General features: G+C 36.5%; 3 protein-coding genes across 3 annotated transcripts; all 3 read left to right on the top strand.

The window, feature by feature from the left end:
* Window positions 1-3,547: 3,547 nt before the first annotated feature.
* Window positions 3,548-4,596, top strand: LOC149924889 (nicotinamide N-methyltransferase-like). Its single transcript, XM_090160882.1, has 3 exons — window positions 3,548-3,738; window positions 3,799-4,012; window positions 4,115-4,596. Exons 1-3 carry the CDS (start codon window positions 3,594-3,596, stop codon window positions 4,560-4,562), a joined length of 807 nt encoding a protein of 268 aa, XP_090017008.1. The 5' UTR covers window positions 3,548-3,593; the 3' UTR covers window positions 4,563-4,596.
* Window positions 4,597-7,812: 3,216 nt separating this feature from the next.
* On the top strand, window positions 7,813-9,268 carry LOC149924888 (nicotinamide N-methyltransferase-like). The gene is made up of 3 exons (XM_090161672.1): window positions 7,813-8,034; window positions 8,609-8,822; window positions 9,007-9,268. The coding sequence occupies exons 1-3, from the start codon at window positions 7,890-7,892 to the stop codon at window positions 9,266-9,268; spliced, it is 621 nt and encodes a 206-aa protein (XP_090017798.1). The 5' UTR covers window positions 7,813-7,889.
* A 361-nt stretch (window positions 9,269-9,629) lies between these two features.
* On the top strand, window positions 9,630-11,167 carry LOC149924887 (nicotinamide N-methyltransferase-like). Its single transcript, XM_090160565.1, has 4 exons — window positions 9,630-9,683; window positions 10,013-10,274; window positions 10,335-10,548; window positions 10,651-11,167. The coding sequence occupies exons 1-4, from the start codon at window positions 9,645-9,647 to the stop codon at window positions 11,096-11,098; spliced, it is 963 nt and encodes a 320-aa protein (XP_090016691.1). The 5' UTR covers window positions 9,630-9,644; the 3' UTR covers window positions 11,099-11,167.
* The last annotated feature ends 3,661 nt before the right edge of the window (window positions 11,168-14,828 follow it).

Genomic DNA, 14,828 nt, shown 5'->3' with positions numbered 1-14,828 from the left:
TCTTGCCCTGACAATTGGACCGCAACCGATGTCGATGCCTCTTTTAAATGGGCCTTCCAGAATACCTATATTTTGTATTATTAAGAATATTTAAAATACGTTAATTTAAATATTTTCAATCAATTACCTTCATCGAAGGTTTGATAGATTTTGTTTAAAGTGAATCTCTCGACTGGAAATATGTTTTTGTAAAATTCATTGAAATAATATTTATATTCGAAATCTTCCTTGTATCGCTTACGGCTATCGGGTCAATGTCCATTATTCTCAATTGATATGGCAGCTTCCATACTACACTACCTCTGCCTCGTGTTTAGTGAAAGATGCAATCAAACGCCGTACTTTAGTAAAGGTAAAAGTTATCGCCCTGTGACGCAGATAGTTTTTGAAGGCAAAAAGACGCCATTATTAATTAATTAATTTATTTATTAATAGACGCTAATTTCCCGCCAAACTGCGGAAGCATAAACTAAAAGTATACTACTGATTATTAATTATTGATTGATTCATATGTCAATTAGACTATGATTTCATTATCCCTGAGTATAAATTAATACATTCTTAATTACATCTTTACTAAGAAAATTAAAAAATAACATTTATCTCATTTTCTATAGAGAATATAATTTATCTTTCTCTTGGAATAATAAAATATATTTTCTATGCTTTTTCGGAATCACCGATTTGAAAGGCTGTGTAGTAGCTAGATGATGTGTTCGCTATGTCTTTCAGCGAATGTTTGCGAGACGCCCATATATATAGGGCTGGGCGAGTAAAGGTTTCAGCTGATGGAGTTGGGTATCGAGTATCTGCACGTTTTAGTCGAGTAGTCGAGTAGTCGAGTACTCGAATTACGAAAACAATTCCTTATTCCAATAACCGAGTTTTTAAAAGAAACGTTCGATTACTCTGTGTTACGTCTTTTCCCTGTAAGAAAAGTCTCGAGCTGTAGGAGAATAAATCAAGTGCTGGTTAAAATAAAAACATTATATTTTATTTACTTTACTCGATAAGTAGCGTTTACATACATTGATGAAGGTTTAAAAGACAACTGACTAATTTACATTTTGAATGCTTTTATATACAAATTTAATTAACCTTTAAACTGATTAATATTTACTCATTATGTTCGTTCTTTTAGGTTGATAAAACATTATTTTTCTTTTTTATTGGTAAAACAACCTTTTCTTTAGTTTCTTTATTTTGTTTACTTAAGTCACAACACTCTGTCTAAAGTATTTTTTACTCGTATAACCTATTAGTTCTAGGGTAATTGTTATTTAGTGATTATTGATCAGAGTTATAATTTCCTATTTAAAAAATAGAAATGTTCATTAACATTTACAACTTTAAGGCCGACTACATAGTTATTCGGTTTACTCTGTCTTTAACTGGAAGCTGGCTCGCTGCGAGACACATATGCTATACAAGCAGCCAACTACCAGTGATAAACAGAGTAAACCGAATAAATATGTAGTCGACCTTTAATTAAGATAGATTTCAGATCAAGTTAGAATTTTTTTCAGATATTTATAATACATTTATCGGACCTTCTTTCTAGTGAGTCACGGCTAGTTTTGGTTTCTGTCTGAGAGTTGTAGGGATAATTATTTTTTCTTGAGAACCGTTTAATTTGATTGCACCGAAATTTCCGAGTCCTCATCGGAAAACGAAAATTAAGGATATGTCGAAGAAGGCGAAATACATCGCAACTATAAGTCAAATTATCCTCCAACGTCTTCATTTTCATTTTATTCATTTTGTTCTTTAATGATCTAGGATTAATTAAAAAGTTAATTACACGAGTAATTTCCATTAATATACTCAAGATGAAGCTGATCAACCTCAACCGGTCCATTTTTCACGAGATTAAATCATTTTCTCTAAGAGTGAATATAAATTTTTTAGAGTTGTTAATGTTTCCGAAAAATTAAATGTGGAAAACTTCCTTAAAATTTTCCAAATTGCCGAAATGTTTCGCACATCGCCAAAATAAAAAATTGAAACATATATTACTTTTTAACAGTGTTGGGCATTTTCGTCAAAGAGCCGCTCAGCTCATTCACCGCTCGTACTTGCTAGCATAATTTCCACTCACGCTCGCGCATGCGGTAAGATAAGCGCTCCTCTCTTTCCGCTCTTTTTTGAGCGGTAAAATAAGCGCTCCTCTCTTTCCGCTCTTTTTTGAGCGGTAAAATAAGCGCTCCTCCCTTTCCGCTCTTTTTTGAGCTGTAAAATAAGCGCTCCGCTCTTTCCGCTCTTTTTTGAGCGGTTAAATAAGCGCTCCTCTCTTTTCGCTCTATTCTGAGCGCTGAAATTGACGCTCCTCTCATTTACGTTTTGCGCTCTTTAAAAAAAACCTATTTCCACTCAATGTCGCTCATAATAACAAAAGCGCTCACAATGAGAAGAGCGCTCCCCATCACTGCGTACGTTGTTGGTTACTTTGTTCTTTTTCAATAAAGCTCCTTTCTGTTCAAGATACGGCAGTTTCATTTCTTTTAAACAAAACTGCATGCAATTTAGCCGAGGGGCAGGTCACTTCCTTGATTAATGACTTACCCCTCGAGAGATTAAATCCGATTTAATCACGTTTTATCAATTAATAGAATATTTAATTCTGATTTAATCATGATTAAATGATTTAATCATTATTAAATGATTAAATCCTGATTGAAACGATTTATCATTATTAAATGATTAAATCCTGATTGAAACGATTTAATCATGATTAAATTATTAAATCCTGATTGAAACGATTTAATCGTTATTAGTATGATTAAATCGCGATTAGAAATTAGAACGATAATCAGAATGATTATATTGGTGATTGGAATGATTATAATTGTGCGTGATTAGAACGAGCCGATTAGAATAATTTAACATGTGATTTGAATTATTATTTCGTATTTACCGCGCTCGATAAAATTCCGATTCGACCGATTATATTGATTAAATTGTGATTAAAATGATTAAATCTAATTAAAATGTTTAAATCTGATTAAAATGATTAAATCCTGAATGAAAAGATAAGATCATGATAAGAATAATTAAATCTCGTTTAAATCGTGATTAGAGTTATTAAATCGTGATTAGATTTTCTTATCTTGATTACCCTGATTTAATCATTTTACTATGATTAAGACGCACCCAAAATGGAAGTGACCTGCCCCTCGAATTTAGCCACTTAAATTTTTTAATCTACGTGTAAATAACCACGATTCATCAAAACGCCGAAAACCCGATTTTTAAAAGCGCTTTTTTCGATTTCCGCTCGTTTGAAAGCCAATATCGGCGTTCTTTTTTGCTTAATTTTGAAAATATTTTTGTGAATAACTGTAATAGTTTATTTAAATAAATTGAAACTGATGCATAAACTACATGTATATAGCAACTTAATTGAACGATGTTGGGAAAATATTTTCCCGCTAAGTGGGTGAACTGTTACAGTTCACCCACTAGAGGTCGGGGAGGGTGTTCGGTCACGTGCTATACACTTTGTCACATGCACGTGTAGTAAATGTACATTTGCTACCTGGGTAACGTGTGTTAACGCGACACTGTTCAGACAGCAGTTAAACGCGCAAAGCAAGATGACCGATCACGAAAGCAAAGAAAAAATCGGCCAATTATACAGCGAAAAATGGGCAGCCGAGGTCTATATTGGTCAATTATATAAAGAAATTAACCCCACTGAAAGCTCAACTTTGGATCAGTTGTACGAAATATTCGATTCTGGTAAGATTGAGCTCGATCAAATTGCTTATAATGGTACCTAAATTTAGTTGACGCAAATAGGCAAACTAGTGGGCTCGGTGAAGCGATGTCTGGAGGTGGGTTGTGGACCCATCGTCCACCGGATGGCTCCAGTTAGCAGAGTATGCGATACCATCGTCTACAGCGATTTCAGCCCGCAATACAGGCAAGCGGTGAAGGATTGGTTGGACCACGAAGAACCCTCGCCACAATACCACAATGTATTCAAATATTGCGCCCAAAAGGAAGGATTTCAGTGAGTTTGGTTTCCCATGAATTTCGTATAATAATAATTATCAGAGTATAATAACACGCACTCAATTAAGAATCTTATAACCACAAATCTTTCATTAAATAGAGATACGAACGAAGGTATCAAGAAAATCGAGAAGCGATTAAAGTCCAAGGTCAAAGATGTCATACCAATTGATTTGAGGAACCGCCAACCGATCGGCCCAGTCAACGAACCGTTCGACGTGGTTTTCACTTGCGGCTGTTTGGAAGCGGCTTGCCTCAACTACGACGATTACGTCTTCGCGGTCAAGGGAATAGCCGATGTCCTGCGACCAGGAGATTATTTCGTCATTAGAGGCTGGGGTGGAGGAGATTACTACTATTTCGGGGGCGAGAAATATCCCGTTTTGAACCAGAATGTCAGTTTCGTGACTAAAGCTTTACAGGAAAGCGGTTACAAGGTCCTGAGGAGTGCTGACGATGAAATTGAGAACTTCCAGGAGATAAAAGACCAAGTAGAAGTGGAGGCAAACTACGAAGGCTGTTTCTTGGTGTTTGCTCAAAAGATATGAAATCCAATCTATTTGTATTTGTAATTTTTTTTATCATGGTACTACATTAAACATACATTATTTTGTTTTTTAACGAACCTAACTATACGAGTAGTTCTTGTTACTTTATTGAGAGGTTAATTTAGCTTATAGTTAAAAAAATAACCAAACTTCAAGGTACGTAGGAACGATTATTGCACCTGGTATTCATGTTTTGACAAAATATCCTATAAACAGGGAGGCTAATCTTTAAAAATCGAAAATGACAAAAATAATGGGATCCGTCAAAAATGACAAAACATCACGATCCGTCAAAATGGCAATGCGCGTGCGCAGAAGAGGCTGCTATCGAAATATCAAACTATCGATTAATATTGGTCAAATTCAAAATCGTGGCGGTCTGAAATGCTGACGTAACTGATTTTATTGAAATGCTTGGACATACGGTCGATGGTGCCAATTGGAGCCTTGGGCACCAAAAAATAAACCGATATTTAACGTCCGCTTAAGCATTTAGTTTATGACTTGACTCAAATACCGGATATAGCGGAACATACTAGGTGTCGCGGCAGACACGCGCTTTTCATGTTCCCGAAATGTCTTTATTTTATTTAAAATTAACCACTTAATATTTTTTACGCGGTTTTTGCCATTAATATTAGTTTTTAACGGGCTATAGGGCTATCTAACTCGTTAAAGCTTGACCGTTCCCCTTTAATTACACTTTCAAAGTTATTGTGTCGTTTTTACACACATTTCTAAGGATTTGTGTGTGTATTAGTCTCACGTACAGTGTAGCCGTTGCTGCCGATGCCGATGCCGATGCCGCTCTGTCGCGTATATCTGTCAATGATATCTCGTTCGAATGTACATACATCGCCATTCATAGCCTTTTATAAAGTTTTCAAATCGGAGCCCTAGAAGTTGGGCATTTGCCCAATTTACTATTTTCGGTGTTTTCGCTTTATGTGGTAGATATTTTATTTAAAATTAAGTCCGATAACGTTAAAAAATATATTATTGGATAGGTTAGGATTCAGCGGACCTATTACTTAAATATTAAATTTAAGTATAGTTTTCAGGGTAATTTACGGGGCCCCAATTTTCGTGTTTTTATATTTTCGCCTAAAAATCTACATACAGTTCCTTAATTTAAGTCCGACTTTCATGAAAGTTACATTTTTGAATAGCTGTGGTTTACATATAACCTAGAATTGCAAATACGTTACATAATTTTAATTCTAAGTAAGGTTTTTTGGGCACCGTATACACACCCCCACAATTTCCAACATTGTAAATCCGCGTGTTTATAGAGGTCTACGCGCCCGTTTCCCTCTAGCGTTTTTCAAGGCCGTTCAGAGTACGCCGCGCTTTCAACGTATGACCAGAAGTAACAATTAAGAGTGACACTGATTGAAGGAATCTTCGATGCTTTCAAAGTATGACTAGACGTAACAAATAAGTGTAAATACAATTATGTGTGACCGTGGATATATATTGGGTGTAATACCGGCGTTGCAGGCTGCGGTGAATAGCTCAAACAAACTTAACACATTAGAAGGATTGTGTGTATTCTGACCGTCGTATGTCTTGTTCTTCCTAGAAAATAAGTATTGAGGGGCGCAAAATTCAATCGAAGGTTAATTGGTTAAATAATTTTTTTTTCAGAAAATCGCGATTAATACAAGTTGGCAAGCCAAAATTTACCTCTCCTCGGAAGAATTGTCCCTAGGGGTATTAATTTCTCGAGATGACCCTTAAAGATATATCTCCGCAATTCAGAGTTATTTACTAAAAACGTAATCCCGGTTCAATCCCGCCCGGTATAAAATTTTAATTATAATTAAAATAATTGAGACGAAACAACCGAGTTTAATTTATTCAGAATATTATAAATTAAGTAGTTACAACAGTGACTTAGACGTACTAAAACAATGCAATTGAATTTAACCCTATTTACAGTACAAGTTTATCAGTTAAATATAATACCAAGCCAATTTTAATGAAATAAATATCTACAGAGGGTATTTGTATTTTTCTCGCTTACGAAATACTTGCCGCTTTTTTAACGCTCATTTTATTTCAACACTTGCCCTTGATGAATATACCGTAGAATAGCTATATTCGACATCTGGTAGTGAACGACACGTAGACTCCCTGTTGACGTTGTGACACATACCGCATGAAAAAGACCAATACCGTCCAATTTCCATTATCATATAATGACTCGCACACCCAGGAAATCACTGACTGCATTAGGAATCGTAGATATCCAAATATCCACACCAATAGAAAATGTATTAACAAGAAGCGAAAACCTTACCATTAACAAAGCACAGAAAGCCACTTGACTAGACGACAGCTCGTATATCAATAAACGACTATATCTAAGTCGATAATAAAACCCGTAAAAAATTACCAAAAACTAACTAAGTGGACCACCCACGGGTTCTACCCTTTAACCATCTTATCTCTGCTGACTGCGCTAAAACAAGATTTGACCTTTAAAATTTCATACGTAAAAAATGTAGACTTTAAAAACTATTAATATCCTCTTCCGCTAAGCTGAGTTTGAAATTTTCAATAAAGCGTATCATGTATCGGTGGTTCTGTGGTAAAACACTCGCCTGTCATGCAGGAGGGCGCGGGTTCAAATCCCGCCCGATACTATCGCAAATTGATATTAAGACGTATAACGTGAGCATTTGGTGGAAACCCTGCCATTTGGACGTTGAGACGTTTACCGTAACCCTCAGCACTCGGTCCGTCCCAAAAGTCAATAAGAAGAAGTTGGAGAGAAAACACCCATACATACAAAACTTAAACACTATACACTCATCACCCGCAACCGCCATAACACAAACTCAACATTCCCACACTACACATAAACATTACAATAACAAACTTTAAAATAAAACTGAGTTGGAACCATCACGACGGTGAGCGTTAACGAAAAAAACCAACCAAACCAAAACGCACCAACCGCAAATTAATCCGTTAACGCTCACCGTTAGACGGTGGCTTTGTCAACCTTTAAACTGCAAAAATGGTTTTTCGACTTTGCTCCGGTAACGCGTTTTGGACTTTGCCCCGGTAACGCGTTCGCAGCACACAGACAGACAGACAGACAGACAGACACACACACACAGACAGACACGATGATTGTATAACCCCTCGTAGGGGACTTTGTCCCCTCGGAGAGGTAAAAACTGAAAATATTTAAGTAAATCAACTAGAGCGATTGACGCCGAGTTATCGGTTGATAGGGAACTTGAAACGGAGTCTTACAGACTTTTCCCAATAGATCATCGAAGCTGCTATTTCAATTGACCGCGTTTATTGGAAATAATGGAAGTTGAACCGATAGATGACCACGTTCGCAAACAGTACAATGAAGAGTTCGATGCCGACTACTATTTAACCAAATATTTCAAAGACGTCATTCCAGCCGAAAAATTAACTTTTGATAAATTATACGAAGCTTTCGAAAAAGGTTATTATTTTGAAATAATCAAATAGTGATTAAATAACTCAGAGTAACCACAGAAAAGCTCATAAATGAATATAGGAAAAATTGACAATTTGTGGTAATTTATAGGATTTGGTAGGTGAGATATTTTATTAAATAAAGAAAATATATAGGATAACGTCTGTTGAAATTACGGAAAAAAATATACGTTTCAAATACTAATGAAGTGAAAATTCGTGTTTTTTAAAGGGATGCTATTTTATTGATTGGCTGGTTGGAAAAGATTGGGTTTGAATCTACTTGATGCGATAGCTGACGTATTTTATTCCAAATTATTTCTAACTCTGTAGTTTTTATTTTGATCTATATCTAAAAATTGGAAAATATTAAGTTTTAGGAAGACATTGAAATCATGGGAAAAATTATAAAATATAGGTGTGGTCACCGTGAACTAGAGATTGCATTGTAACCCGGCCACCCGTTTAAAGATATTAAAAGTCGCTAGACGATTTGCTGCCTTCAGTATTAGCTTAGCTCAAGAGAAAAAAATTGACAAATTATTTTTATTAAAGCATTATTTCACTCTGATATAACGCAGGTATGCTGAAAGGCCCGCTTAAAAGATGCATCGACATCGGTTGCGGTCCAATCGTCCATCGCATGAGTGCCCCGAGTAACGTGTGCGACATTCTGGTCTATAGCGACTTCAGTCAAAAGAATCTGGATCTGGTCAATGAGTGGCTAGCGAACCCGATTCCTGACCCCAGACACCACCATCTGTTCCGTTATTGCGCGGAAAAGGAAGGCTTTCAGTAAGTTGTAACTTTGGTCTTAAGGAATTATGTAACATATGTACTGATTACCCAGGGATCTTTAAAAGGGGTCGATTGAAATCAAGACGAGGGTCAAGTCGAAGGTCATTGGGATCGTCCACGTAAACATACTACAATCTCCACCCGTCCCTGAAGTGAACGAGCCCTTCGACGTGATCTTCAGTGGGGCCTGTCTGGAGTCTGCCTGCGATTCTTACCAGAACTACGTCACGGCGGTCAAGAACGTCGCCACCATTCTGAGACCAGGAGGATATCTTCTTATCAAGGGTTTTACTGACGGAAATTACTACGTGGTCAACGACACGAAATTCCCCTGTCTGAATCAAACCATTGAGATGGTCCAAAAAGGGCTGACCGAAGGTGGTTACCAAGTACTGGACATGGAAAAACTAAAGGAAGAACATAGAGCAACGATGATGATTTAATAAGAGACAAAGATGTCAGTAATTGCAAGAGTTGCTTTTTCGCCATTACCCAAAAGTTGTAGATTTTTCAAATAAATAAAAGTATAATCAGAAGTAAATAAAAGTTCATTTACTTCTGGTATAATACATATTATTTATTTCTACATTGCCATCATTGGTGGCTAATTTAACTTAGGAATTGTCTCAAGAAAGAAAATAAAACCAGTATAAATTCGTCTGTAGTAGTAATGTTTTTGACCTTATATGGCACGTCAAACCGGGTCAAATTCGTTCCTTATAGTTACCACGCTAATAAGCGAGAGAGGTTCAATCCATCTGTATCTAATCATCTTGAGAAGTTCGAGCTTTCATACTTGAGAAGATCGAGAATTCATAAATGAGAAACTTGGACGAGTGTTTATCATCCTTAGACAAGGTAAATGTTTAAAAACAATTAATCAGGGTCGTTGATCAGTCTAAAATAAAATGGGGAAAGTTCGCATTTTATAACTTAATTATGCCAATTTTCCAAATGTACTCTTTAATAACACCGGTTATAGCATTTATGAATATGGTAGCTACAACGAAACCAATTTATGTCCTAACTTTGAAAATGTGCTACAGTCACCCTTCAAAAACGCTCGTCAAAAACAAAAAATTATTAAAACTTAATAAATATTCTTCGTGAAATACACAAGGCTTCAATTACTTAACAATCTAATCTAGGTTTTGACGCCATAATGAAACATGTACTATTATGTTCAGTTTTGGCTGCTTGCCAAGAGAGACTCCATTAGAAAGATAAAGAGGGCCGGACTCTATCGTGCGCTAATCAACGCAGCAGCAATCAGAAATAATCCACAGTTAAACGCGCAAAGCAAGATGACGGACCAAGAAAGCAAAGAAAAAATCGGGAAATTATACAGCGAAAAATGGGCAGCCGATGTCTATATTGGTCAATTCTACAAAGAAATTAACACCACTGAGAGCTCAACTTTGGATCAGTTGTACGAAATATTCGATTCTGGTAAGATTGAGCTGAACCAATTTGCCTATAACGGTACCTAAATTCAGTTGACGTAAATAGGCAAACTAGTGGGCTCGGTGAAGCGATGTCTGGAGGTGGGTTGTGGACCCATCGTCCACCGGATGGCTCCAGTTAGCAGAGTATGCGATACAATCGTCTACAGCGACTTCAGCCCGCAATACAGGCAAGCGGTGAAGGATTGGTTGGACCACGAAGAACCCTCGCCACAATACCACAATGTATTCAAATATTGCGCCCAAAAGGAAGGATTTCAGTGAGTTTGGTTTCCCATGAATTTCGTATAATAATAATTATCAGAGTATAATAACACGCACTCAATTAAGAATCTTATAACCACAAATCTTTCATTAAATAGAGATACGAACGAAGGTATCAAGAAAATCGAGAAGCGATTAAAGTCCAAGGTCAAAGATGTCATACCAATTGATTTGAGGAACCGCCAACCAATCGGCCCAGTCAACGAACCGTTCGACGTGGTCTTCACTTGCGGCTGTTTGGAAGCGGTTTGCCTCAACTATGACGATTACGTCTTCGCGGTCAAGGGAATAGCCGATGTCCTGCGACCAGGAGGGTATTTCGTCATTAGAGGCTTCTCTGGAGGAGATTACTATAATTACCAAGGCGAGAAATATCCCAGTTTGAACCAGAATGTCAGTTTCGTGACTAAAGCTTTACAGGAAAGCGGCTACAAGGTCCTCGAGAGTAGCGATGATGAAATGAAGAATTTCCAGGAGATCAAAGACAAATTAGAAATAGAAGGAAACTTCAAAGACTGTTTTTTAGTGTTCGCTCAAAAGGGATGAATCGAAAACAACTTGTATTATTTTTAACATGGCAATAGAATAAAATTAAACGTTTTTTTTATAAACCAACCATACCAATTAAACATCTACGAACCATACACTTAAATCAAGTTAGGTGATTAAGAAGTCATTCTGGAGTATCGTTAATAGATAGTATCTACCATTTTAAATTTTAAATATCTTATCTTATCATGTCTGATATATATTTAATATATATAATGAATCTGTTAAAAAGCTGCTTAAACGTCTTTTAAATATATCGTTCATTACAGCTTTGTAAAAAAAAAATTTAAGCGAAATTCTATCACCTGTCCCAGAGATATTTTCTGTGAAACAGAGCCACCTTGTTTATTGAACCGGATTATTTTTCAAAAGAGCGACAAAATTGAAACACGTATTGATGGAGGACCAATAGTAGTAGCGGATAATCGAAATATTTTTTTATTGTTTTTAAACACTTTTCATTGATTTAAACGGTTTTTGAATTAATAAAGAAACAATAAAAATAAAAACCCAAGTTTAAAAGGGGGTTTAAGTTCTACGTCATACTTTACATAAAAAGATAATTTAAATGAAAAAAAACATTTAAATATAAACATGTTTAAAACTGCATGAAACTGATTCAAACTTCTAAAGGCCAACCCTGGTTCATACATGAGTCCCATTCCACAACCTGTTCACACACTGCGCTCAAATGAGATAGTTTACGTAAATAACAATGTATATATTATAACTAGTATGAAAATGTTCGGCCCCACGATCTAACACGCAAGTCGTTATAACTGGAGATATAACAGTGGAGATAAATTTGGTAGCAGTGGCGTATCTAGAAAAATGGGAAAATTAACCCCGTCTATAATTATGCCACTGACAGCAGACCCATCGTGGCGGGTAGTTGAAATTGTCGGCCCTTAGTTATACCTCTTGGGATAAGAATCGAAACCAGGTTCCCCACGCTGAACAGGCCCCTGTTATTTTTACCGGCATCTTTCCCCTCGCGTCGTTCCTGCTAGCACCCCACACCAGGAGAACGCAACCCGTCAAAAGTCGTGCATTTTCTAGCGTACATTTTTCATTCGCTTAGACGCTTTAGCGCCTGCTGCCGTCGGAAGGGGAAAATTATGAAATTGTCTTCCCCCTTTCCGTAAAACGTTCAGCGTAAAGGATCGTCCAATGAAATTTGTACGCAACACTGCGTTAGCGTGTTTTAAGGCTAGATGCGTTCTCCTTGTGTTTGTTGCTTCGAGCTAGCACTGTGGTAAGCGGGAAACGTAAAATAAAAGTGATACCAGTGGTAAACATTTTTAAAGAATATAGGTACAGTCGGTAGATGGCGCCATCGTCTACCCTCCCTCACTCGCGCCAACGAATTGCCATCTCACTGTGTTAGATCGAAGGGCTATTACGAGGGCCTTTATATTTGAAGCTTCTCACTCTAAGAACTGTATAAACTATATGTCAAGTAGTTCAGTTCCAATGAATACGGGTATACACGTAGGTTGGAGAGTTGCCAAACTGGAATTATAACTGAAGAGGGAGTTCCCGAGTTTGAAGTATTTCAATCAAATTGCAGGAAGCGCTGAAGTCGAATCGTACAATGGTGGATCAACAGGTGGAAGAGCGCGTACGAAAACTATATAACGAACAGTTCGAGGCTTCGGAGTACCCGAATTTAATCTACAAAGAAGTGCATCAGACGGAGAAAGTATGTCTGGATCAGTTGTACGAAACTTTCGATTCCGGTAATAAAATTTCTCATTACTTCTACAAAAAGTGTAAAATAACTAATCTAACAACACCGAAAAATCGTTAAAAATAGTGCTTCGATTAACGGGCGTTTCCGGTTTTATCCGTGCGACATAATTTAAGCAGAAAATGACGATAAAATGACTAATTTAGAAAATATTACAGCACCAATATTAATTATTTAACTTAATTTAATTAATTAAGTAATTTATTTCTTTACTGCCATTTCTTTACATAGGTGGTATAGAGTTAAGCCCAGTTCACACTATACAATTAATTGGGCCACTTAATTGAAACCAACTAATTGTAAGCAAGAAAATTGAATAGTGTGAACAGAAAAATTGTAAACATTGTTTCAACTTTTTCTGTTAACACTGTACAGTTTTCTTGCTTCCAATTAGTTGGTTTCAATAAAGTGGCCCAATTAATTGTATAGTGTGAACTGGGCTTTAGATACTTCCCCGAAGATTGTTATTTCCAAATGAGATTAACTTTAATGGAACAAATAAATAAAAATAGGTAAACTCGATGGTTCCGTGAAACGATGTCTGGAAATCGGCTGTGGACCAGTTGTCCATCGAATGGCTCCAGTTAGTAAAATGTGCGATTCCATCGTTTACGCCGATTTTAGTCAACTATAAAGAAAGGCGGTCAAAGAATGGTTAGACCACGAAGGACCGTTACCACAATACCACCATCTATTCAAATACTGTGCCGATAAAGAAGGATTTCAGTAAGTTATAGGCCATCTAAAAGATAAACAGCTAAACTCGTAATTTGATTTATTTTATATATATATAACAGAGATACTGACGAAGGGATCCAGATAATCGAAAAACGATTAAAGTCCAAGGTGAAAGGCGTCATAACAGTTGATCTGAGAAACCCTCAACCAATCGGTGAAATCACAGAACCATTTGACTTAGTTTTTACCTGCGGTTGTTTAGAAGCGGCTTGTCTGAATTACGACCAGTACTTGGCTTCGGTCAAGGCGATTGCCGGCGTTCTTAGATCAGGCGGGTATCTGATCATCAGAGGATTTTCCGGTGGAGACTTCTACGTGGTTGGCGAAGAAAAATATCCCTGTTTGAACCAGAATTCGAGTATGGCTGGAAGTGGGTTACAAAGTTCTAGAAGCCGATGACGATTGCATGGACGAAGCGAGTGTCAACGAAATGGTGCAAAAAATATCAAATGACCAGGGAAAGGAAGAAATGACCAACTTTAAAGGTTGTTTTACCGTCTTGGCTCAAAAGATCTAAGAGCGAAACACTTCCAAGTAGAAAAAAATATATCTTATAACGATTTAACGATGACAATAAAAATAATTCATCTTTTAAAAATGCGCTGTAACATATTTGCGTAGTTATATCTTACAGATAAATATTTATCTTCATATACTGCTAATTTAATTTTACCTTTATAAGGCCACTTCCCGAATTCAACTGATAAATTCAAATAATTCACCCGTTTTGAGGACATCGCACAGTTAATCTATGCATATGTTTTTTTCTGTGGTATACAATCTATAACTATAAGTCTTAAATTTTGTCCTTTTATTTATTTATTTGTATGTCATGTTCCTAAAAACTTGAGAACGGTTAGCTCTAGAGCTTTGAAATTTTAACTCAATGTTCCGGGCTTGATTTCCAACTAAACGCGCCTAATTCCAAATACCTAACATGGTTATTAATCTAATTCAATTTTATTATTTTACTCATTTTATTTTACTCGACTTTCATTTTTTTTCTTGACCCCCACCCCTTTGCTTCCCTTATCTATTTTTCCGGGTGGTACCGACTTGCACCTCTTTACTTCCCTTATCTATTTCTCAGATCTATTTTTTTTTTAAATGTCCACGGGTGGAGCCGGCTATTAAAGCTAGTTGTCTATAGAAATACCCTAAATAATAGTTGTATTTTTATTATTTCGTCGAATTGTTTTCGAACGCTTTCTTTGCATTGTGCTTTTACCCTTTTTATAA

The sequence above is a fragment of the Leiobunum rupestre genome, chromosome 10, assembly GCF_980474605.1.
Source record: "Leiobunum rupestre chromosome 10, qqLeiRupe1.1.hap1, whole genome shotgun sequence".
In the NCBI taxonomy this organism is placed as follows: domain Eukaryota; kingdom Metazoa; phylum Arthropoda; class Arachnida; order Opiliones; family Sclerosomatidae; genus Leiobunum; species Leiobunum rupestre.
Note: the sequence above shows the minus strand (reverse complement) of the source record. Positions and strands in the feature narration are given on the sequence as shown.